We start from the raw sequence: 23,868 nt of genomic DNA, 5'->3' as shown, positions 1-23,868 counted from the left end.
TTTTTAGTGCTGATAACATAGATGATAAATATAATGCTTTCCTTAACACATTTCTCATGCTCTTTGAGAGTTGCTTTCCATTAGGGTGTTCTAAATGGGGTACTAGCAGTAATAGCAGCCCGGGTGGCTGTCTGATGAGAAAGGGATATCATGCAGAACAAAGCACGAATTATATCAAAATGTTAGAAGTAGTTACAGTCAAGCTACAGTAGCCCATTACAAACAGTGTTGTAAGGTGCTTAAAATGTTATTAAGAATGCAAAGAGTATGTGGTATTCAAATAGAATAGCTAATTCACAGGATAAAATTAAAACTATATGGTCAGTTGTGAAGGAAGTGTCTGGTCAGCAGCACAAGGTTGACGATACGAAGTCAGTTCGCAGTAAAAATATTTCTGTTACTGATGAATCAGATATATGTACAGTATTTAACAATCATTTTCTGAGCATTGCTGGTGAATTAAATAAAAAATTAGTTTCTACAGGGAATCAGAACTTCCTTGGCAAATGCCTTTCTGAGATTGGTGTCTGAAATGCTCCTCTGTGATACTGACAGGGGGAGATTGAGCCAATAATTAAATCACTGAAGACTAAGGACTCTCATGAATATGATGGAGTGCCTAGCAGAACATCAAAGTACTGTGTTGCACATGGTAGCACTGTATTAGCCATATTTGTAATGTTTTCTTTAGGAATGGTCAGTTTCCTGAACAATTAAAGTACTCAGTAGGAAGGCCGCTTTATAAAAAGGGAGAAAGGGATAATGTAGACAATTTTAGACCTATTTCTATGCCATGTGTTTGCTAAAGTTATTGAATAGGCTATATATGTAAGGATAATTGATCATTTTATATCACACGATTTGTTATCAAATGTACAGTTTGGCTTTAGAAGTCGTTTAACAATTCAGTTGTTAATGCTATTTTCTCGTTTCTCTGCGAGGTACTGGATGGTTTGAAAAAAGGTTTCAAACACTAGGCATGTTTTTTGGCTCGACTAACAAGAGGACCCTCCATACTGTAAATCACGGATTTTGATGTGCTTCAAATATGTTGTGGAGGCATTTATCCTGAGTACCTGGCAATCCGGTTTTTTAGCGACAGTCCTTGGTTTTTCAGAAAATTGATTTTGATGTTAATTGTGGTCTTTGTATATCCGTATCATTAGATATGTTTCGAGCAAGTCAGCATAGCACAGTGGTAACGGTTCACGGCTATTTGAATCTTTGAATCCTGCTCATGTACTTTGTCCCCCCACCTCCTCCCCCCGCGCGCCCCTCCAAAATCTGCAGAATTTTTCAATTTTATTTCAAAGAATATCAACAAACAGTGTAAGGTGTGCGATATTATAAAGATATGTTCAATTATTAATTTTTTCAAATATTCATTTCGTTTGTGGTTTGCATCACATTCTCCCAATCCCTCTTCTTCGTTGAAATCTATCAATTCATCATCAATAATGATCCGTCTTTCGACCAAGAGATCCTGCTTGCGATACATATCTCATCGCCAATTGCTACGGAATTGGCAGAGATCACGCTGGGCGGTGTATTCGTTACGAGATTCAAGTCGCGGAGTAGATTTTCGGCATATTTAATGGCATTTGTGATTTTGCCTTTTGATCCTTCGTTCAACTCCTCTACTTGTGGATCTTCTGGGTGCACTACTGCAGAAATACTTGGTTCTTCCATTTCACAGAATTTTTCTAACACACAGTACTAGAGACGTTTTGCGAGCGACTAACGCTGTAGTTAGAGGCGAACGTAAAGGAATGCAACTCGCATCCTCTTTAGCCTATGAGGTGGGGTTCCCTTTATGGATAACGGTATTCATGGGAGAGGGGACGATAATGGGCGGAGATCGATTTCAGGTAACATAAGAAGCAAAAGTTGTACGAACATTTCAAACTTCAACTGTGAACCACAAACTGAATGAATATTTAAAAAATTTATTAACTGAATATATCTTGATAATATCACACTTCTTACACTGGTTTTTGATGTTCTTTGAAATTAAATTGAAAATTCTGTCGATCCAGTGCAGTAACCGTGAACCGTTGTCGCTGCACTATGCTGACTTGCTTGAAATAAGTCTAATGATACAGGTACACAAAGACCACTATGAACTTCAAAATCGATTTTCTCAAAAACTAAGGCCCATCGCTAAAAAACGGATAGCCAGGTACTCAGGGTAAGTGCCTTTACAACATATTTGATGTGCATCAAAATCTGTGATTTACGGTATGGAGGGTCCCCTTGTAAGGCATTTGACTGTGTTGATCACAAAATATTGCTCCAGAAGTTGGACCATTACAGAATACAGGGAGTAGCTCACAATTGGTTCACTTCTTACTTAAGCAACAGACAGCAAGAGGTCATTATTCACAATGTTGAGAACGGCTGTAATGTGGGGTCTGAGAGGGATATGGTCAAGTGGGGGGGGGGGGGGGGGGGGGCAGAGATTAGTGTTGGGTCCACTCCTGTTCCTTGTTTATATAAATGACATGCCCTCTAGTATTACGGGTAACTCTAAAATATTTCTGTTTGCTGATGACACTAGCTTGGTGTTAAAGGATGTAGCGTGCAACATTGGCTCGGTTTCAAATAGTGTGATTCGTGACCTAAGTTCGTGGCTTGTAGAAAATAAACGAACACTAAGTCACAGTAAGACTAAGTTTTTACATTTTCTGACACACAATTCAACAAAACCTGACATTTTAATTTCACAGAATGGGCACATGATTACTGAAACTGAACAGTTCAAATTTTTAGGTATTCGGAGAGATAGTAAACTGTCATAAACGTTCAGGATCTTGTTCAAAGACTTAATGCTGCCGTTTTTACTATTTGAAAGGTATCTGAAGTGAGTGATCGTTTGACATGAAAATTGATCTACTTTGCTTATTTTCATTTGCTTTTGTCATATGGTATTATATTTTGGGGTAACTCTTCCCATTGTAAAAGGATATTTTTTGCTTAGAAATGGGCGGTTTGGACAATGAGTGATGAAAGTTCACAAACCTCTTGTCGACCCCTGTTCATGAGTCTGGGTATTTTGACATTGACCTATCAATATAGATACTCCTTACTGTCATTTCTTGTTAACAATATCAACTTACTCCCAAGACTAAGCAACTTTCACTCAGTTAATACTTGGCAGAAATCAAACTTGCATTTGGATCGGACCTCCTTAACTCTTGTGCAGAAAGGTGTGCAGTATACTGCTGCATCCATTTTCAATAAGCTACCACTTGAATTCAAAACTCTTAGCAGTAATCCACGCGCTTTCAAATGGAAACTGAATAGTTCCCTCGTCGGTCACTCCTTCTGTTCCGTCGAGGAGTTCCTTGAAAAATTTAGCTGATTCTTGTTCTGTTGTTGATTGCATTTACTTCAACTTGTGGATTGACTTTTTTCAGGTTCATAAACATTTTATTTAAATCTGTTATTACCTTTATGTTGTAATTTCATGTACTGACATGTTCCATGACCTTGGAGATTTGCTCCTCAGTTTGGTCCTATGGATGTTGATGTGTAAATAAATAAGTTAGTGGGATAGGACTTGGCAAGAGATCACCTTGAAGACCTACATTGCACTTTAAAAAGTGCACCAATTGTGATATGAACACATTTAATGGTGGCTATGACAGATGGGAGCAGCTCACCGAAGACCGCAACAGGAAGCTCATCAATGATGAAAGCACGTTCCACAATGGTCGATAGCTCAACAGCTTAGCTGTGAAACAAGTGTGTGGACAAGTGCTTATTGCGAACCTGTCGTTTGGGATGATATACTCTCGTCCCACTTGTGGGCACTGAATGGGCTCTCACATTGGATTTGTGAGATGCCAATGAAAGTGCCTGTATGGTGCTGCTTGACTCTTCAATTGGCAGAAGTATAAGCTACTTATCGTGTCATTCTCATGTCATTATTCTTAGACTCACCACTGTTTACTCTCTTGTCATCAACAAACAGATGTTTGATAATGAGTCATTTGTTGCATGACGTCATGACATGACACCTCCTCCAGTATCTAAGAGCACATCAGATAAATCTTAAGTGGGATTGAGAAAAACTGCAGCTTTTTGGTTCTAAGGTAACATTACTGAAGTTCACATGGTGTACCAAACATTTACTAGTTCCTCATTTGTCCTGTATTTAAGTCATCTATTGTTTTAACATAGCATTATTAACTGTCCTAAGATATTAAAATATTGTGATACCAATTTTTTTTACATATGTGAAACATTTTTCTAATTTCATAAGCAAGAAATTTGTAAAAGGCCTACCAGTTTTGTAAGCACTTCTCTTTATTTCTCTGTTTTTTTTGTAGGGGAGGGGGAGGGTATTGGACTAACTGTAGATTGTCTTGTTATTAAGCTTTGCCATTTTCACACTACTGAAGTTTGGTAAATGTTTAAAAAACCAAGTATTTGTTTAGAAGTGATAACATTTCAGTTAATGCCTCACATTCTGATAGAATCAAATATTAATTGTTTCCGTGTTGTAATTATTATGTGAGAACTGTACCTAATACGTGTTAAAAAGTTGTAATGTAAAAATGTAAAATTTTCAGGTGTGTTGAGTATGCTTTGACGAAAGGTAAAAGAGGTGTAGCTTGCACACAACCACGACGAGTAGCTGCCATGTCTGTGGCTCAGCGAGTATCTGAAGAAATGGACGTTTGTCTGGGACAGGAAGTGGGTTATAGCATACGATTCGAGGACTGTTCCTCTGCAAAAACTTTACTGAAGTAAGTAGACTGTTGAAATTCATATTATTATGATAGTCTTGTATTAGGGACATTACTTTTCTGTTTAAAGTTATTTCATTTGTATTCAACTAATTTTCTCAGTCTAGATGATGATTAAATAATAAATATTTTTGAGCCTTACCGTAAAGAAGAATAAATTTCATTTACACAGTTCACATTCTTCTCGTTTAATTGGCTTTACTAATGTTTTAAAATTAGTAACCATAACCGCTCATCTTATAACTGTGACGTTACTTGGTTGGCGGGCACATAAACAAGATTGATAGGTTGAACAGTGTAGTTGAATGGCGCTTGTGCACGCGCGCGCGCGCGCGCGCCCACACACACACACACACACACACACACACACACACACACACACACACACACACACACACGGGGGGGGGGGGGGGAAGAGAGAGAGAGAGAGAGAGAGAGAGAGAGAGAGAGAGAGAGAGATGACATGACCACTTGAATACAGGATTTGTTAATCACTTTTGTAGGGGGTAGAGTGCAAAGCAATTTTCTATGGTTGCAAAGAAACGTGGTGTGGTGTGTTTGCCTCCAGCCAATACTTGTTAAGGCAATGTTGCAACTTCAGACCTTTTATATAGGCAAATGTTAACTAATTTAAATTGCAGTTACATATTATGGGATATACAAGTGGGAGATTGAGTAGCTGTTAATTAAGAGGAAAAGGTAGGTAGAAATGTATGGCTTGTACTGTAGTTTGTAAGGGGAGATTGTATTGCAGTAGTTTGGTAATTGTCAGTAGTTTGGTAATTGTGGGCTCTCTCTCTCTCTCTCTCTCTCTCTCTCTCTCTCTCTCTGTGTGTGTGTGTGTGTGTGTGTGTGTGTGTAGGGGGGGGGGGAGGGGGGGTGCGCGCGCAACCACTCTCACCCCCACATCCCACTATGTTGTTTGGATCTTACTTAATTTAATCATAGTAGTGCTTTTAGTAGTAATCTGTTCAGAATATTTAGACAATATTTCAGTTTTTTACTGCACTGCTACTATTAGCAGCATTGCTTTAGCTCTTCAATTTGCTATTATTATTGTTGGTATTATTTTTAAATTCATAATCTTTTAACTTGAGCCTTTTTTTCTAGCAGGATTTATAATGCTATCACTTAAGATTCTGAATTATATTCTTGATATTTTCCTTTTTCCCCTTCCTAAAAAAAGTTGATTAATTTTAACCTTGACTAATTGTTACGTGTATTGTCCTCTCCCTTCTTGATTCCTTTATTTTATGTATTCATCCTTCAATGTTTCTACCAGTCTTGTCAGTTTTGGACCTTGTTTGGAGTACATTTATGCTTTATTTATTTGTACACTGTGCGAACGTATTGTGGTCGTTGAAAAATTGAAAAAGCAATGAACTGGAAGTCGTAAAATGGAACGTTGTAGCAGTTGTAACGCAATTGCCTATGAAGCAAGGTGTCGTCCCTGTAAGAACACTGAGGCTGCAAACTTGCTGCTAGAGGGAGATCGGTGCACACTCGCATGAGACAAGAGTGTGAGCACATGCACACATCGACTCTCCACTGCATGCAGTAGTGCCGAAAACAGAGAAATAAAGACTTCAGAAGAAGAACAAAGGAATGTAGTGTGTTTCCTTACCGTGGGAGGAATACGGGCAATGGAAATTTATTGAAGAATGGTATAAGTACTGGAGAGCACTGCATGTCTGTTGCATTTCCAACGCTCAGTCCGGCCTTTTGCGCAATGGCCTTCAGTAATAGGGACCTCCATTTGCTGAACAAGGGTATTGTTAATGCAGTGTGTTGTTTCAGATTGTGCATCGTTGACCAGTGACATCTGATCTTCATTACATCACTTGAGCCATCCCTTGACCCTTTTAACAGATATGCAGTTCTCTTTGTATACTAGTGCCATTCTTTGAAGAATTTCTGTTCCTTGCATGCCTTCTGCTGTTAGGAAATGCACTACACTCCCTTACTCTTCATTTGAAGCCTCCATTTCTCTGCATTCAGCATGACTGAGTGCAGTGGATGGTCGTCTTATGCATGTGCTTGCCCTTGTCGCATGGTGTGAGCTCATATCCGTAGCAGTGAGTTCAGGGCCTCAGCATTGCTACGGGAGCACACCTTCTTTTGTAGGCAGTGGTATTACAATCCCTTCAGTGATTTCCATTCTACAGTTTCCCTCTCATTTCCTTTTGAATGACTCTAATATAAATCGAGCTGTTAATTTTCTTTTTCTAATGTCAGTTTTATCATGTAAGTTATCCACCTGTGTGTGCACTAAAATATTAATGTGCAATTAGGTACATGACAGACGGTATGTTGTTACGTGAAGGAATGTCAGATCCTATGCTTGAGAGCTATGAAGTAATTCTCCTTGACGAGGCACATGAAAGGACACTGGCAACTGATATCCTAATGGGTGTCTTGAAGGAGGTTATAAAACAGCGATCTGACCTGAAGCTGGTCATTATGTCTGCTACTCTTGATGCAGGCAAATTTCAAGTAAGTTTGTATTAATAAATTCATTACTTCTCAAACGTTACAGGTAACATAAGTAGTGAATCTACTGCTTTGTTGAAATCCTTTGTAAGCAGAGCAAGAAGTAGTGAGTGTGTGTGTGTGTGTGTGTGTGTGTGTGTGTGTGTGTGTGGGGGGGGGGGGGGGGGGCATAAATACATACCTGGGAAATGCTGGGTACTCAGTTGTGGTGTAAAGAACCTTCTTCAAAAACTTTACATCTCCTGGGATAATGTGTTGTGCCGTTATCGTGAAACACTTAAGCCAAAACAAAGGTAACTTTATGAATTTTGTAACTAATTTTCTGAAAAGTTACGCTATGTTTGTATGCTGAACAAAGTATCAGAAAAGTCAATAGTAATGATGCCCCATTAGTGACATCAGCTCGCAGATCTCTCAACACCAATCCATTTGAAACGTTGCAAAGCAGCAATGCCGGAAAGATAGCACTGTCCAGTAACCAGTAGATCACTACCGTGTGTGACAAGAGTGTTACAGAGAGTGCAGTTGTCAATGTGCATGACGTGGAACAAACAGTGGAATGAAAATGTTTATGTGATAGTGACTTACCTTATTGTTGTATAGACCATGAAAGAGTACCTTATATTTAGGTGAAAGTGAACTATCTATTACGTAGTGATGTCAGTGAAAGTAGGATGAGGCAGTTACAATAAAAAAAAACAATTATTATGGCTGCTGCTGCTACTACTACTACTACTACTACTACTACATGGATAGTGCGATTTTCACGGAATGCTTTATGGAAGTTTTTGTACCCTTTGTAAAAGCTCATCAGTTAAAGAATGGCAAACAGTAGAAAATGTTAATGCTCCTTGACAATGCACTAAATCGTCCAGCATGTGATACCTTAAACAAAAATGATGAGCTTAGAAGTGATATTTCTTCCACCTAACGTAACCACCTAATTATAGCCTGTGAATCGCGGCATTATGGAGACTTTCATATGGTATTACAGAAAAGAATTATCGATTTAAAAGATGTCCTACGTAATGGGAGCAATGTGGGATAGTGTAAAGGAACAGACTTTGAGAAAAGTCTGGTATAAAATTTTGGGTATGACAGAAAATTCTCAAACGGACAGAATTCTTGAACAGAATATGTCTAAAATAATCAGTATGATAAAAGAAATAAATTACCGTGAATCTGATGGAACAGGTGTTAAAGAATGGATGAATGTCTTCATCAAATCGTGCAGGATAGTGAAATAGTAAACGTTGTCACTGATACAGTTGCTGCTGCCAGCATCTCATAAACCAGTGGCCCAGAAAATGGAGGTGAAAATACACCAGCTGCTTCTGAAACATTTACATGTACAGATGTTGCCTTCTGCTGGTTTGAAGCTCAAGGTGAAAGTGAGCAGAATCAGATATCTGTCCTGGAAAAAAGGCTTAAAAAAAGTGGGTAGACTTGCTTAGACAGACCAAAATTAAGGTTTTTTAAGCATTAATTCTATTCAAATCTACTGCACATGCAAGATACATATGTATAACATTTTTTGTTCGTTACTGTACTACATAAATTCCTATTCTACTTGCCTTTGTTATAATAAAAGGGATTCATGTTGTTATAAATATGTCATTTTTATTGGTAAATAAAATTATACATTTGATTATCCGAATAAACCAGTTTTTCGAAATTCCTCAATTAGTTCGGATAATTGATGCTCTACTATAATTTCTAGTAACTTAAGCAGCTTAACAAAATGCTTCTTTCAATTTGCAAACTTTCTCCTTTCAATAGTTCCACACTTCGTCATGAGGTCTGTTAATTACATCCCATTTCTACTTACATTAATGAATAGTTTCTTACTCTCTTTCTCATACAAACTTTTAAGTCATTCATTAACTGCACACAGTCTGCTTCAACATTATCCAATATATCAACATTTACATTACCAGTTACCTGCTCAAGCCCCGAGATCTGTACATGAACAGTATTTATATGCTTCACTTTTGAAATTAATTCATTATCATCATCACAATAACATAACTCCACTACTTCTATTAATTCATCCTGCCAGGAACCAACAGAAACTTCCATTTCATATTACATTGGTTTTCAGTTACATTTTTACTAATATCGAAATTTCTGAATCCAGTTATCTAACTTATTTGCAAAACACTTTTACAGATTCTATGTTTTATCCAAGTTTTTTAGTACACATATCCTTAATTTATGAATTTAAATTACCAGTGACATTTTTGATACTCTCAATTACTTCAGTGAACATATTCCATAAACTTAAGTTCTTCCATTATTGTTTTACTGCAGCTATTAACATTTGTGCATTCTTTGGATAATACCCTAGTCATTTAATCTACTATTTGTGTAGCAGTTGCTACTTCACAGAAGTTCGTATATTCTAATCTTACTCCATTATAATCCTGAGATTCGTTTTAAATTGCTATATTCTGTTCATCTGCAAATCTTAATTCCTCAGACATAACTTCATAAAGTCCTTTTTAATGCTTACTCCACTATGAAATATGAAACACAATGTCTTTTTTTTCGTTACCGCTCATTTTGGAAAAACAAGTTGATCACACCCGATAACAGGAATATTTTCTCTTTTGTTATCTTAATGTACAGGTACATGCCCACACGCACATGCGCGCGCCCACACACACACACACACACACACACACACACACACACACAATGACCACCAACTTCAGCACCTTGAGCCGGATTGCAACATCACATGGGATGCAAGCAGCAATCTGGAGGGAGTGGGGAAGGGGGAACTGGAAGGGATAGTAGTGTACGGATGAGGAGAGAGGAACAGTCTGGCGACAGTATATTACCGTACGTCAAGACTACACTCTCCACCAGACAGCGTTAGACTCTCTCTGCACCTGTACACTTCTATCCCTTTCCTTTCCCCTTCCCCACCCCCTCCAGATTGGTGCTTCCATTCCACAGATGATGCATTCTGGCCCAAGTTGCAGTCTCGTGTGTGTGTGTGTGTGTGTGTGTGTGTGTGTGTGTGTGTGTGCATTTAATTCATAACCAGTTACGTAATGCTGTATAAGATGTTAACATTTCTTAGTTGTGCTTCACAAAAAGGTCATAAATATTGATTTTGGAGAAGTTTGGTGAATTTATTTATTTTTTGTCACGTTATTGGAATGTTTAAAGATTGTCAATAATTGTAGTGGATACACAGTCCGTCTGATAGGAAAGGTGACAGACGTGAAATAAAATAAGACATTATTTATTTTTAGTTTTACAGGACTTTTTATTCGAAATAGGCTAGTTATGAAACAGAACTCAACTGGAAGCTTTTGGAAAAATGGTTTGAAACATTTCTGTTACTCAGCCTTTGAAATTGCTATCAGTACCATGGCCAGTCTTCTAGCTATCTGAAATTGTGTCAAATGCTTTTCTTCTCTTGTCATATTAAGTTTTGAAAATAGCCAAAAGTCACATGGAGACAGCGGGTGAATGAGGGTACTCAAGCACCACAACACACTTCTGAGCCAAGACATTATGTATGATGTGGATTTTGTGTGCTGGCGCATTGTCGTGCAACAAACACAGTGTTGGATGATTCCAATATTCAAGATGAACCCAAACAGTCATCGCCCATGAACGATTTAAAACAATCAAGTAGTAATCTGCATTCACCATTTGACCTTCTGGAGAGAACTCTTTATGGATGATTTCTTATTCAATCAAAGTAAGCTGTGAGAAGTATCTTGACACAGCTTTTCAGCATGCACATTTTTTGTCTTGGAAGTTCTAGACCTTTCCATACCAAGCTTTGGTTCTTTGTTAGTGGCTCACACTGAAAACAACGTGATTCATCACCTATTATGATCCAAGACATGAAGTCTGGATCATTAGCGGCAATCTTTTTGTGTCTCTACAGTGTTCCACTCGGCAATCTTTTTCATAGTCAGTGAAAGAGTGGGGGGCACAAAGCAGCAGCAGTTCTTCTTTTTGCCCAAATTTTTAATTAGAATGTGATGCACAGTTGTTCCACTAGTTCCAGTGAGGTCCTCAATTAACCTGGTAGATGCACAGTGATCAGTTTGAAGAATTTCAACCATTTTTAAACATTATCTTCGACTCGAACTGTTGATGGAGCTTCTGCTTGCGAGTCTTCAATGCTCGCTCTATATCACAAAACCTTGCATATCACTTAAAAACATTTTTACTGCACATTGATAAAAAATTTTTATCATTTCATAAGTGCCGTGGCACTTTTACCCAATTTAAAACAAAAATGTTCATACATTGCTCTGTTCATGACAGAAGTTCAAAACATACTGTTAAAGTTTAAGTTAAGAGCATTGTCAGCAGTTTGATGCCAGCACTGTCAACTTTAAAGTGTAAGGTAGTCAAAATATCACACTACTTAATTCACGCATCTGATCATGGTGTGATATTAGTAATTACACAAATATAAAATAATCGTGTTTCCTATGGCATGGTACAGACCCCTCTCACCCCAGGTGCATGTTCTATTCAGGACTTGATTAGACTTTGTGGTCTCCCAAACTTGACAATGTAGTGGTCTTAAGAGTTCCTAGATACACATTTTATTGTTGAACACAATTAATAGACTATTTGGCAAAGCTTTTGGGTTAAGAAAGCAAAAAAAGTGGTGAGTTGTATGTAGAAGAGAGAGTATTATTGTATGTTAGGATTGGGCCATATGGCATAACAAAAATAATTTATGACATACCAGAAGCAAGATTACATAATGTAGCTGAAGCAAGTTAGAGTTCAGAAACTGTTTCGTAGATGTCTATAAAGCTATTTATACAAACTCTACTAGTATACAGTGTTTGCATTTAAAAATAAAGGGGGGGGGAGAGAGAGGGGGGGGGGGATAAGTTTCAGCAATAGTAAGTATTCTGTGGTAGGGGATTAAAATTTGGAGCGACTGAAAATTTTTGGAATCATAGATGTTTAAAATATGGTGGACAAATCAGTAACAAATGGAAGAAATAATTAAAAGATGAATGAGTTCTGTGGAAAGTTCATGTTGTTATGTGGGGACTGCTTAATGAGACATAATATTGTGGCCACCAGGAATAGTTTGTTTGGCAATGGGAGAAGCAGGAGAAAAGTAGAGTGGGCAGGGTGCTTTTAGAGACAAACAAATAGGGGTACGTATAAAAAATAAGGGCACTGAAGGTGTGTGGCTATTGTGATAAAACTAGAGCAAACTACATTTATACACTGCAGTTTATTTTGGCACCTGCAAAGACACCCTTTATCGTGATACAGTTTTTAGCCTTTCATTCTGATCGGTGTTACTGTCACAGTTGTGAACTAATTTCCATTTGAGTGTTCTGAAAGTTGCTGATGATATAACAATCCTCTTCTTTCAGCAATATTTTGACAATGCTCCATTGATGAACGTTCCTGGAAGAACTCATCCAGTAGAGATCTTTTACACCCCTGAACCTGAGAGAGACTACTTGGAAGCTGCAATAAGGACTGTGATACAAATCCACATGTGTGAAGAAATTGCAGGAGATGTTCTTCTATTTCTCACAGGACAAGAGGTATGATTTCCTCAACAATAATTGAAAACTGTTGCTTTCTTCTAAAGTTCCATGGTATGACAAATTATTATTAAATCTTTGATCATACAGTTCATAAACTTACTTTCAGTATTGTAATAATGTATAAATAAAATGTCGTAAAAGTCTAAATAGCAACCAAAATCATGACATTAAGCTATTTTTAAAGCTTCTAGTCAGTCAGTTTTAACAATTTTGTTGGTTTAAGCAGTTGTAATGTGTTTAAGTGTAATAGTTAGTATGACAGTTCTTATAAATAATTGTACATTTCTAGTAATTTAAGGCACTCTTGCCACATATCACTGAAACTGTTTTGATTATTGAATGCTTGACATGTCAGAAGACAGTAATTTGCTGCAGTGTAGACTGCTTTCATATGCAACAATATACAGTTACTGTAGGGTATTGTGCTGCAACCAATTCAGCCATAAATTTCGTATTATGTTGATAATGATAAAGCAGTGTCGAAAATTATAATACATGTTAATAAATAGTAGTCTTCCCTGTTAAAGCTGAATTTGCAATGAGTATATGCGGTATCTCTCTTAAAGTGGGTGTTCAGTTTAGGGTTTCACATTACACGATTATTGTAGGTCCTTCTGTTATTGGTGAATGTTCCAGTTGATGTTAGCTTAATCCACATCGCCAGAATTACACTATGTGATCAAAAATATCTGGACATCCCCAAAAACATATACGTTTTTCATATTAGGTGCATTGCGCTGCCAGGTACTCCATATCATTAATCTCAGTAGTCATTAAACATCATGGGAGAGCCGAATGGGGCTCTCCACGGAACTCACGGACTTCGAAAGTGGACAGGCGATTGAGTGTCACGTGTCATATGTCTGTGCGCAAGATTTCCACAATCCTAAACATTCCTAGGTCCACTGTTTCCGATGTGATAGTGAATTGGAATGTGAAGGGACGTGTACAGCACAAAAGCGTACAGGCTGACCTCATCTGTTGACTTATAGATACAACCGACAGTCAAAGAGGGTCATAATCACACAGGAATTCCAGACTGCATCAGGATCGACTGCAAGTACTATGACAGGCGGGAGGTGAGAAAACGTGGATTTCATGGCCGAGCAGCTCCTCATAAGCCACACGTCACGCCGGTAAATGCCAGACAATCCCTTGCTTTGTGTAAAGAGTGTAAACATTGGACAATTGAACAGTGGAAAAACATAGTGTGGAGTGACAAATCGTGGTACACAATGAGGCGATCCGATGGCAGGATGTGGGTATGGTTTTTGCCCGGTGAACACCATCTGCCAACGTATGAAGTGCCACTAGTAAAATTTGGGGGCGGTTGTGTTTTTCACGTAGGGGGCTTGCACCCCTTGTTTTGCATGGCACTATCGCAGCACAGGCTTTCATTGATGTTTTAAGCACCTTCTTGCTTCCCACTGTTGAAGAGCAATTTAGAGATGGTGATTGCATCATCTTTCAACATGATTTAGCACCTATTTATAATGCACGGTCTGTGGTGGAGCGGTTGCACAACAATAACGTCCCTGTAAAGGACTGGTCTGCACAGAGCCCTGATCTGTATCCTATAGAACACCTTTGGGATTTTTTGGAACGATGACTTGGTGCCAGGCCTCACCCATGAACATCGATACTTCTCCTCAGTGCAGCACTCCGTGAAAATTGGGTGCCCATTCCCCAAGAAACCTTCCAGCACCTGACTGAACGTATGCCTGTGAGAGTGGAAGCTGTCATCAAGGTTAAGGGTGGGCCAACACCATATTGAACACCAGAATTACTGATGGAGGGCACCATGAACTTGTAAGTCATTTTCAGCAAGGTGTCCGGATACTTCTGATCACATAGTGTAGCTCAGTGAGACTGGGAGGAATATGCATTCAGCTCCTTCTTTTTAATGTATGTTGTGTATAATTGAAGATTTAAATCCACGATACTCTGACAGGCAGAGTGAATGATTATACTGACCAGTTCAGGTAATATACTTGGTGTCACTCCTAAGAGGAGGTGTATATGCACCAGGAAATTGGGAAAAACACAAGAATTTTTTCATTTGGTGAAAACCCTGGAATTTTGTAGAATTGGGTTTCATAGTTTCAGATTTCAGTTAAATTCTTGTAATTTTGACTGGTAAGAACTGTACTCTAACAGAGTATTTTACTTTAGCTCACATCTGTAGAAAATATCTCTCAATTCAGTTAACTTGATGTTGTGTCTAGCCGATCCTCTTCTCTGGGTAATCAGCTACATCAATCTGTCAAAAGTTTCTTCTCTGAAGACTATAGCTGGTTAAGGGAATTTATTGAAATACTTCTCTATCTTTGCAATAATTGAGGTACTCATATAATACTTTTAGTTCAGTCACTTTATTTTTTCAACTTTCAAATATAATATCTTCTGCAAGCTAACTTACTCCTTACACGTTACTCATTTACACATATTTAAATAGCATACATGTGTCTTGTTTCATTCATAGCCAAGACATGACATAATTTAAAAGTTTCCATCCTCAAGCGAGGCCAATACATGAATGTGCATAGCGATCTATATTCAACTGTTCAATAGTCTTTTTACAGTCACCACAGACTCTTAACACATCAAAGAATACGACATAATTACTCGTTGAGTTCTCCTCATGTCTTCTGTGATGCTGGCGCCAAACACTTGTCGTCGTCAGTGACTCGGCCCTCTTACGGTCTTCTAATAACAAACTTCTGACCTGCACAAAGAAACAGGTGGATCGCTAGAAACATTCTCACTCTCCCGCACTTGTACCTAAAATATCGGGTGTTCAAGACGGTTGAAGGCAGTGTGTTTTTAGAATTTACACTGAAATTCTTGAGTCACTACATATCCCTCCCCTTAGCTCGAACATGCGATATTTTATAAATAATCATCACGTACAATAATATTACACAAGATTATAATTCTTTATGTTTTAACAGTACTGTGCATATTTTACCACAATTACAAAATGTGAATCTTTTAATTCATTTTGCGTGTTAGTTCTTTTAAATCTCCAAAAAAAAAAAAAAAAATCTTTGTTGTCTTTTCCTCTTCCAATTGCAAATTCCAGGTGCACATAACTCATGCATACTCTACTGCTTTGTTCTTACTTCCCATACTATTTTTCCTAAGTATGTACTTACTCATTACTAATTGTAATCTGGAGGAAATCTGGATAGAATAAAGTGTTCCCTTTTTCTGACGCTTGTAAATCTAAAATGTAAAAATGCTAGTGCTGCGTAGAATTCAAACTTAGCAGACTCATCCCTTTAAACGTGTGACTTCTCTCATGATACTGCCATTTTCCCCTTTAGGAACAGTACCTATATCTTATATGGGTTGATCTTAGGAGTTCCCTCTCCCCTTCCATTTCGGTAGGCACGCCCCTTTCTTATTCCTATCCTCCTATGGTTCAGGTCAATCCCTTCTTGGTGCCCCTGTCCGCGCAGTATAGGTCAGCCTTTCATAGGTCTCCCTATCAGCTCTTTTTCTCATCCAATAAATGTTGAGTGTGCCGTCTGTATGCTTCTTAAGGAGGCCTCCTGGTCATTGCCCTAGCACACATCTTTATGAATACTATTATTAAATATTCTCTGGTAAAATTACAAATCTGCTTTACACTTCTATCCCACTTTCTAATACTTCATCTAATACCCTAGAGTCCTGTCACTCCTCACTTTTATCGTATAAACAGGTATCATGCCCACACATAGTATCTACTGTGTCTAACTGTATTTACCCACTCACAGTAGATACTATGCCTTTTCTCAAAGGACTAGCACGGCACATGTAAATATATATTTGAGACCGATAAAAAATAATGATACAGAACCGTCACATATCAACATTGTAATATGTGCATCGAGTCAGATGTACATGTATTTTTATTCCCCTACATCCCTTGGCCTTTCTGGCATCGCTTCAGGTTCCTAATTCGTAATTATTCTGTTTGTGCTTAAATATATCTTTGTTTGTATGTAGATGTGTGTTTGTGTAACCTGATTCTTCGGCCTACTTCTGTGAAATAAGTTGAAGGTTATTGGAAACCACAGAAAATAAGAGGGACTTCAGTGATAAAAGTATATGCATATGGAAAGAGGGAAAGATAGACCAGTACTCAGATGAGAAGTAAGAAAGGAAAAAGTAGAACTTCTTGCTAAGATCGAAGAAGAGAAAGAAGATAGCCCGAAAGACAGGAAAGCCCTTCCCACTCCCCTTTCCCAGGGTCCCTACTTCGCCAGTACTTGAGTGAAAAGCTGGAGGAGGTATGATGTTAAACGTCTCCTACAGAAAGGACAGTCTCACCTTCACCTCTGAAGCCCCTGAAGAAAAATCTTAGCAACACCTATGGAACGGCAAATGATGAAGAATCAGTTACACTTGTCTGAAAGGTGGGGGTGTGAGATTAGTGTTAGTCATGTTTGTACTTACACTACCCACCCCTTCCAAAAATGATACAAACCCTCCTATTTACATTACATCTCATAAAAGGTATAAAATATTCTATAAAAATAGAAAATTATACATTACCATAACGTAGCTGGCTAGTCATTTAGTTTATTCTATACTTTTATACACACACAAAATCCTCTATTCATTTTATGTCGTCTAGATATCACTCTGCCTGAATAGTACCTTGATATTATGTTTATACTAACACTATTTTCTATTAGTTTCATTCCATGTTTAGAGATCACTGTTTATCCGTGATTCTCTTAAATAGGTCTCAATCTTGTAGTCATGTCTGGTTTCCTACATACTGAAATTAATGGATAGTTTAAGAATTCAAGCACAGATTACAGAATAGTCGAAGAATTGAAGGGAATTCGGCGCAGGAAAACTAATTTTGAAGAAACACTGAAAACAACTAGGGATCCGATGGTCGTCACTCTGCAGAATGTTAACGTCCCTGGGGAACAGTTGTGACTCCTCCCGGATTGCATGGATCTGATCTTAACCTCACTTGAGTAAGTGAAAACCAGTACTTCTGGTTAAATTATTTGTGAAAGCCTCCCCACAGCAAAACAATTACTGCTTTACAAGGAAGCACAACTTTAGGTAAAGTCATTCTGTTTTCTCCTTTGTCATGTACAAGTCTGAATTCTTCGTACAAATCATCCATAACCTTGTTGGCATCATTGAGTTCGGAAAAAGCAACTGTCAAAATGTTTCCGGAGATTATACTCTCGGTCACTTTTCTTTCCACGGTATCAACTCGAGTGTTGACATCTGCAATTTGCAATTGGACGAAAGGAATTCGCTTATCTTGTTTATCAATACTCACCTTCAGGGTGTGCAACCTCTGATTTACAACATTGAAGGTAACATTGCATAAGCTTTGAAATTATCCTAATTTTTCGTCAAGTTCCATTTCTGCATTGTTATATTTATCTTCAATGTCAAATTCTAATTTTTTAGTCAAAACCTGAAGTTGCTCATCCTGTCTCTGGTTAAATTCAGTAAATAGTTGATTAACGTGAGTATTCAAAGAACTAGTGAGTTCACTCTTGATATCTAACTTCAGGTTTTTTACCTTATCATTTAAAGAGTCAAATTCGGTCTTTAATAGAACCATGCTGCACGACTGTTCAAGGTTTCACTCTGAACATTTAAACTAGAATGTACTAAACCTATTTCTCTCCTTAGAGCTTCATTCTGAGCATTTAATTTTTCACTTAGAGTGGCTGTATCAGCCTTCTGGTCATTTAATCTAGCATTTAGTTCTTGTCTCAAAGTGATTGAATTTGCACTTTGTGCATCTAATTTTTCATTTATAGCTGCAATTTGAGCATTTGACTCTGTTCTTTGGTTATCTAATTTAAGACTTAGTGCTTTAATTAAATTTGCTACTTCAGTCCAGTCTGGTTGGCTCTGAAATTTGTTACTGTTCGTGATCCATAATTTTATTGACCTTAGACCTGGTAATCATCTAAAGAAAATTCACCACTGAGTACAATAACTATAATACAAGTTTATAATTCACTCGTCTCCTCAACTTTTATCAAATAATTATTGGTTTCCGCTCACTCGGCGTAGAGTTCTAGCTGCGTTGGTGAGCAGATATGTAATCAGTGCCGGTGGACAGCACTGGTGCCAGCAGTGTCGGACGTTGCTTTCAGCGGACGCGGAGTCAGCACTGGTGAGCAGCAGCTGGTGCAGTCGGCATCGGTGGCTGGTTACGGCGGCGGCGCAATGTACGTGTGTGAAGACTGCTTACTCTCCACACCTGATCTTCTTAGTCGAAAAGTTGGTCTTCTCTCCAGTTTTCTCCGCTATTACTTTCTCATGTCTTTTAAAGCTTTGCACTCGCAACTTTCTTCCATTTGTTTATTGTACTCAATACAATTACTGTAAACGGTTCTCATATGTTGTTAGGCTTGGTTGCTATGGCAACACCTAATATTTCTTTCCATTTCTGTCTTTAAATTCCCCTTTTCTTCGGATCCTGTCACTGAAGTCACCACGTTATAATGTTTTTCGCTGACAGAAAATAATATCTTCTTATCTGTCGATCTTATCTATTGATCACATATATGAACTTTAGTGTCAACGTACGTGTTGATTAATGATGTACTAGAACTGCTATGCATAACAAAATTCTCTTCTTAGGCATATAAATATCTTCATCGTTTCGCTCGTATCTCGAGCTTTATAAATAATTAAGTACATTGAGACATAAGAGTTGGTTTAAAAACCATATGAATATGCATCTTGACTTCTCAGAGTCCAAAACATGAAGTAAAATGGCTGTGAGCACTATGGGACTTAACATCTAGGGTCATCAGTTCCCTAGAACCTAGAACCTAGAACTACTTAGACCTAACTAACATAAGGACATCACACAACACCCAGTCATCACAAGGCAGAGAAAATCCCTGACCCCGCCGGGAATCGAACCCGGGTGCAGGAAGCGAGAACGCTACCACATGACCATGAGCTGCGGACAAAACATGAAGTAGTTCAAAAGTATCTATTCTCAAGCAAGTCCAATAAATGAATGTGCGTAGCAATATATTTTCAACTGTTCAATAGTCTTTTTACAATCATCACAGACACTAATACATCAAAGAATATGACATAATTATTTGTTGAGTTCTCCTCACATCTTTTGTGGTACTGGCGCCAAACACTTGTCGTTGGTGACTTGCCCCTCTTACAGTCTTCTTATAACAAACTTCAGACCTTAACGTAGAAACAGGTGGATCGGTAGAAACGTTCTCTCTCTCTCTCTCTCCTGCACTCGTACCTAAAAAATTGGGTGTTGGAGGCAGTTGAGGGCTGGGTGTTTCTAGAATTTACACCGAAATTCTTGAGTCACTACACCATGCTTGTCAGAAATATTCAGCTGATGCAATTTAAGCTGTGCTCTTCGCATCCTGCCTAACCATACCCGTGGGAAAAAAAAAAAGGGCAAGAAAGTTTTGACGACCAATATTGTGTTTGAAAGCTTAGCTTTCCTTGTAGCTACACTGGTGCGTAGTAATTTAAACTTTTCCTATTTGTGTGAACATGCTACTAAACAGTGGTGTTAGCGGCTGACTGCGTCATGTGTCCTGTGTTCTGAGTCATTGCTGTCATTGGCTGGTGAGATCAATGTGACTTGAGCTATGATTGGCTGACAGAAGTGCAATACAGTTTTGATTTCAGTGCTTAGTAAGCTAGCATACTGTATTTGATTGAATTCATATTTATACTTTCATAATATCAAAGTACACAGTGTACACATTGCTGCACATCAAAGATCTTTCCAAAAAGAATTTTTTTCTTGTCTGCGTACACACCCTGTAAGATTTACTGAACACTGTTGCTTATTTTTCGGCAGATATTTGCAATTTCATTTTTTAATGTGTAGCCGGAGTCATTCCGAGCAAATTATACTCACCACAGCTCTTATGTGACTCACAATGTGATGTAAAGTGGTTGGTTGTTGTTGCCCATTGCAAAGAAAATTATTTTAAAGCTGAATTTTTCGAGCCCATTTGATAAAGCAACCCCAAATTAGTCTATTCTGCTACTAGTTTTTTCGATATTTATTGACAGGCACTGCAATACAGGCAACACAGGGCTTAACTGGTACTTCAGTAGCAGTCTTTGCCTGACTTGTCCATCTCGCGAGCCATCCTGTCTTGTGCTGTCTGCTGTCGCCATGCAGCAGAGTTGTTCAGTTGCTGCTGGGGTATAGGCTGTTTGTTTTCTGTGTTCTGCTGCCCTTGTTAGCACAAATTGCTATATGAATATCACACTTGGCTAATTTGGTACCACTATGGAATGGGCATGAAACACTCCTCTTTGATATAAAAGTAATTTTGTTTGTAGCAGGTGTTGGACGTTGTGTGAAACTTTATGTACGATATTTGTTTGGGATGCACATTGCGAAACCAAAATTGCAAATATCTGCAGAAACACCAGAGAAACTGTGCCTGACAACTTTTATATGTATTCCAAAGAAACCTGCATACCTGGTGGCAGATTTAAAAACAAATTACCACCATGTATTGACAACCATTCACTGTTTCATATGTCACCTACCATTGGCATTATTTTTGCTAAAAATGGAAATTATTGTTACATCTTGCTTGTGATCCCACACATTGGTTTGGGATTTGTGTTTTGTGATGTGACTGATAACTCACAGACTGCCTAGCTGGTAACACTTTATTCTTGTGTACAAGCTGTTTAGCTGCTAACTAAAGCGTGGGAGAAAATGGGCCTGTTTGAAAATAAAATTACCGTGATAAAAATTGATCTCTCAGTAAAAATATGTGGCTTGCATTTCTATAATTTTCCTTCCGTTTGTATATACTTCCCATATATTTCTGAACAGGAAATTGAAGAGGCTTGCAAGAGAATTAAGCGAGAAATTGACAATCTGGGGCCTGAAGTTGGTGAGTTGAAGTGTATTCCATTGTACTCTACACTTCCACCAAACCTGCAGCAACGGATCTTTGAGCCAGCACCACCAAATAAACCAAATGGAGCTATTGGCAGAAAAGTTGTTGTTTCAACAAATATCGCTGAAACTTCACTCACAATAGATGGTGTTGTGTTTGTGATAGACCCTGGATTTGCAAAACAAAAAGTAAGTCAGTTTAATTAATTTGTTTATCAATAACTTACTGTACATACAAAACTAAACTAATTGTAGTGTTCCTCTTAGAAAATTTGATTTTTAACGTGTTGGGTTAGTTGGTTAGCAAGAAAGCATTGTTATAAAATGGTCACTATTTTTCACTGATGGCGTGAAAGAAATTTGTTGGCCGTCACAGTGAAGCAGTTACTCATCTGAATGAACTCTTGATGTATTTGAGTGGGTGTAAAACTGTGTTCCTTAGCTTTTTCGTGCTCAAAATGATGTCGAGGGATGTCTAGAAATTTTTTCATTTTAATTAATTTCTGTAAATCTTGTGGTAGCATAATATTGTTTTAGTATTTCCTTGTTTATTTTCAGAAGATATATTTACAACATAGAAATTGTTTTTAAGTGACTTCGTCATGACCTTTGTATCAACTAATTTTAACAGTCGAAGATGATAGTGATGTACTTAAAAATGTACTACTTAACTGTGAACCCCATTCAAGAAAATTTAAGAGAAATGGTTTCTCCATACTTTGTCTTCAGAGAGTTTTGTAGTGTGAACTGAGATTTCTTTATTTTTAACTTTAGGTATACAACCCAAGAATACGTGTGGAGTCTTTACTGGTATCGCCCATCAGTAAAGCTTCAGCTCAGCAGCGAGCAGGTAGAGCTGGTCGAACAAGGCCAGGAAAATGCTTCAGACTTTATACAGAAAAGGCATTTAAGCAAGAAATGCAGGATAACACATATCCTGAAATTCTGCGGTCAAATTTGGGATCTGTTGTTTTGCAGCTTAAGAAATTGGGAATTGATGACCTGGTACATTTTGATTTCATGGATCCACCAGGTACAGTTTTGTGGTATAATACATTCACCATACTTTTATTTATGAACAAAAATATACTTGTGAATGACTACGTCATTTAGGCTTTTGCACCTGTTTCATGAAGTGTTACTTGAAGATTTCAAAACACTTCATAACTTGTGGGTAGTATTGGAATCTTAAAAGGATATAAATATTCAATGGGTTTGTTAGAAAATAACTTTTTCTGCTACTGGTTGACATTTACTTTTTATTTATAATTTCCTTGCCACGTTTCAAGAAATGACTCCAATTTAAGTGCATTTTCCATGTGCTCTGCAATTTTTTCCTGATGTTTTAAATTTGTGAGGTCCTCCATTGTTCTTCTGTTGCTATAATGTATGCTGGTGTGCCACATTTTAATTAATGATAAAAATCTATGTAGCGTTATACTTCTGGTTTTCTTGTGGTCCACTTGTGCAGAAGGTCGGACACATTAAAATGTGCACAATTTTCTATGCACAGTACACAACGAAAGTATTAAACGTACGTAAAAAGATCTGATGATATAGTGGAGATGCTGAGTTGTTGCAGATAGGCACAATAATAAGATTGTCACAAATAAAGCTTTTTGCCAGTAAGGGCCTTGTCAAAAATTCTCTCTGCGCCAGTGCGTAATGGGAGTGGCGATTGGGTGGGGATAAGGAGGAGGCTGGGTCGGAGAAGGGAAGGGATAGTAGGGTATGGGTGGCGGGCGGCAAGGATGAGGTGGCGAGGGGGTAGGGCAGCTAAGTGAAGGCAGGGGATAGGGGGAGAAGGGGTAGCGGACATGGAGAGAAGTAAAAAGACTGGGTGTGGTAGTGGACTGAAGGCTGTGTGGTGCTGGGATGGGAAATGAGAAGGAGCTGGATGGGTGAGAACAATGACTAAGAATGGTTGAGGCCAGGAGAGTTACGGGAATGTAGAATATAATTCAGGGAGAGTTCCCAACTGCGCAATTCAGAAAAGCTGGTGTTGGTGGGAAGAATCCATATGGCACATGCAGTGAAGCAGTCACTGAAATGAAGGCTATCATATTCGGCAGCGTGCTCAGCAACAGGGTGATCCACTTCTTTATTGGCCACACTTTGTCAGTGGCCATTCATGCGGACAGACATCTTGTTGGTTGTCATGCCC

At 38.2% G+C, this 23,868-nt stretch overlaps 1 protein-coding gene across 1 annotated transcript in view; it reads left to right on the top strand.

The window, feature by feature from the left end:
* The window catches only part of LOC124619951 (putative pre-mRNA-splicing factor ATP-dependent RNA helicase PRP1), a 79,864-nt gene that overhangs the window by 20,831 nt on the left and 35,165 nt on the right, over positions 1-23,868 (top strand). Inside the window, exons 5-9 of the mRNA XM_047146617.1 lie at positions 4,575-4,751; positions 7,043-7,244; positions 12,623-12,799; positions 21,639-21,893; positions 22,479-22,737. Coding sequence (XP_047002573.1) covers positions 4,575-4,751; positions 7,043-7,244; positions 12,623-12,799; positions 21,639-21,893; positions 22,479-22,737 — 1,070 coding nt within the window. The remainder of the gene's footprint in view (positions 1-4,574; positions 4,752-7,042; positions 7,245-12,622; positions 12,800-21,638; positions 21,894-22,478; positions 22,738-23,868) is intronic.

The sequence above is a fragment of the Schistocerca americana genome, chromosome 1 (assembly GCF_021461395.2).
Source record: "Schistocerca americana isolate TAMUIC-IGC-003095 chromosome 1, iqSchAmer2.1, whole genome shotgun sequence".
Classification (NCBI taxonomy): Eukaryota; Metazoa; Arthropoda; class Insecta; order Orthoptera; family Acrididae; genus Schistocerca; species Schistocerca americana.
The sequence above is the reverse complement of the archived record's forward strand: the minus strand, read 5'-3'. Positions and strand labels throughout refer to the sequence as shown.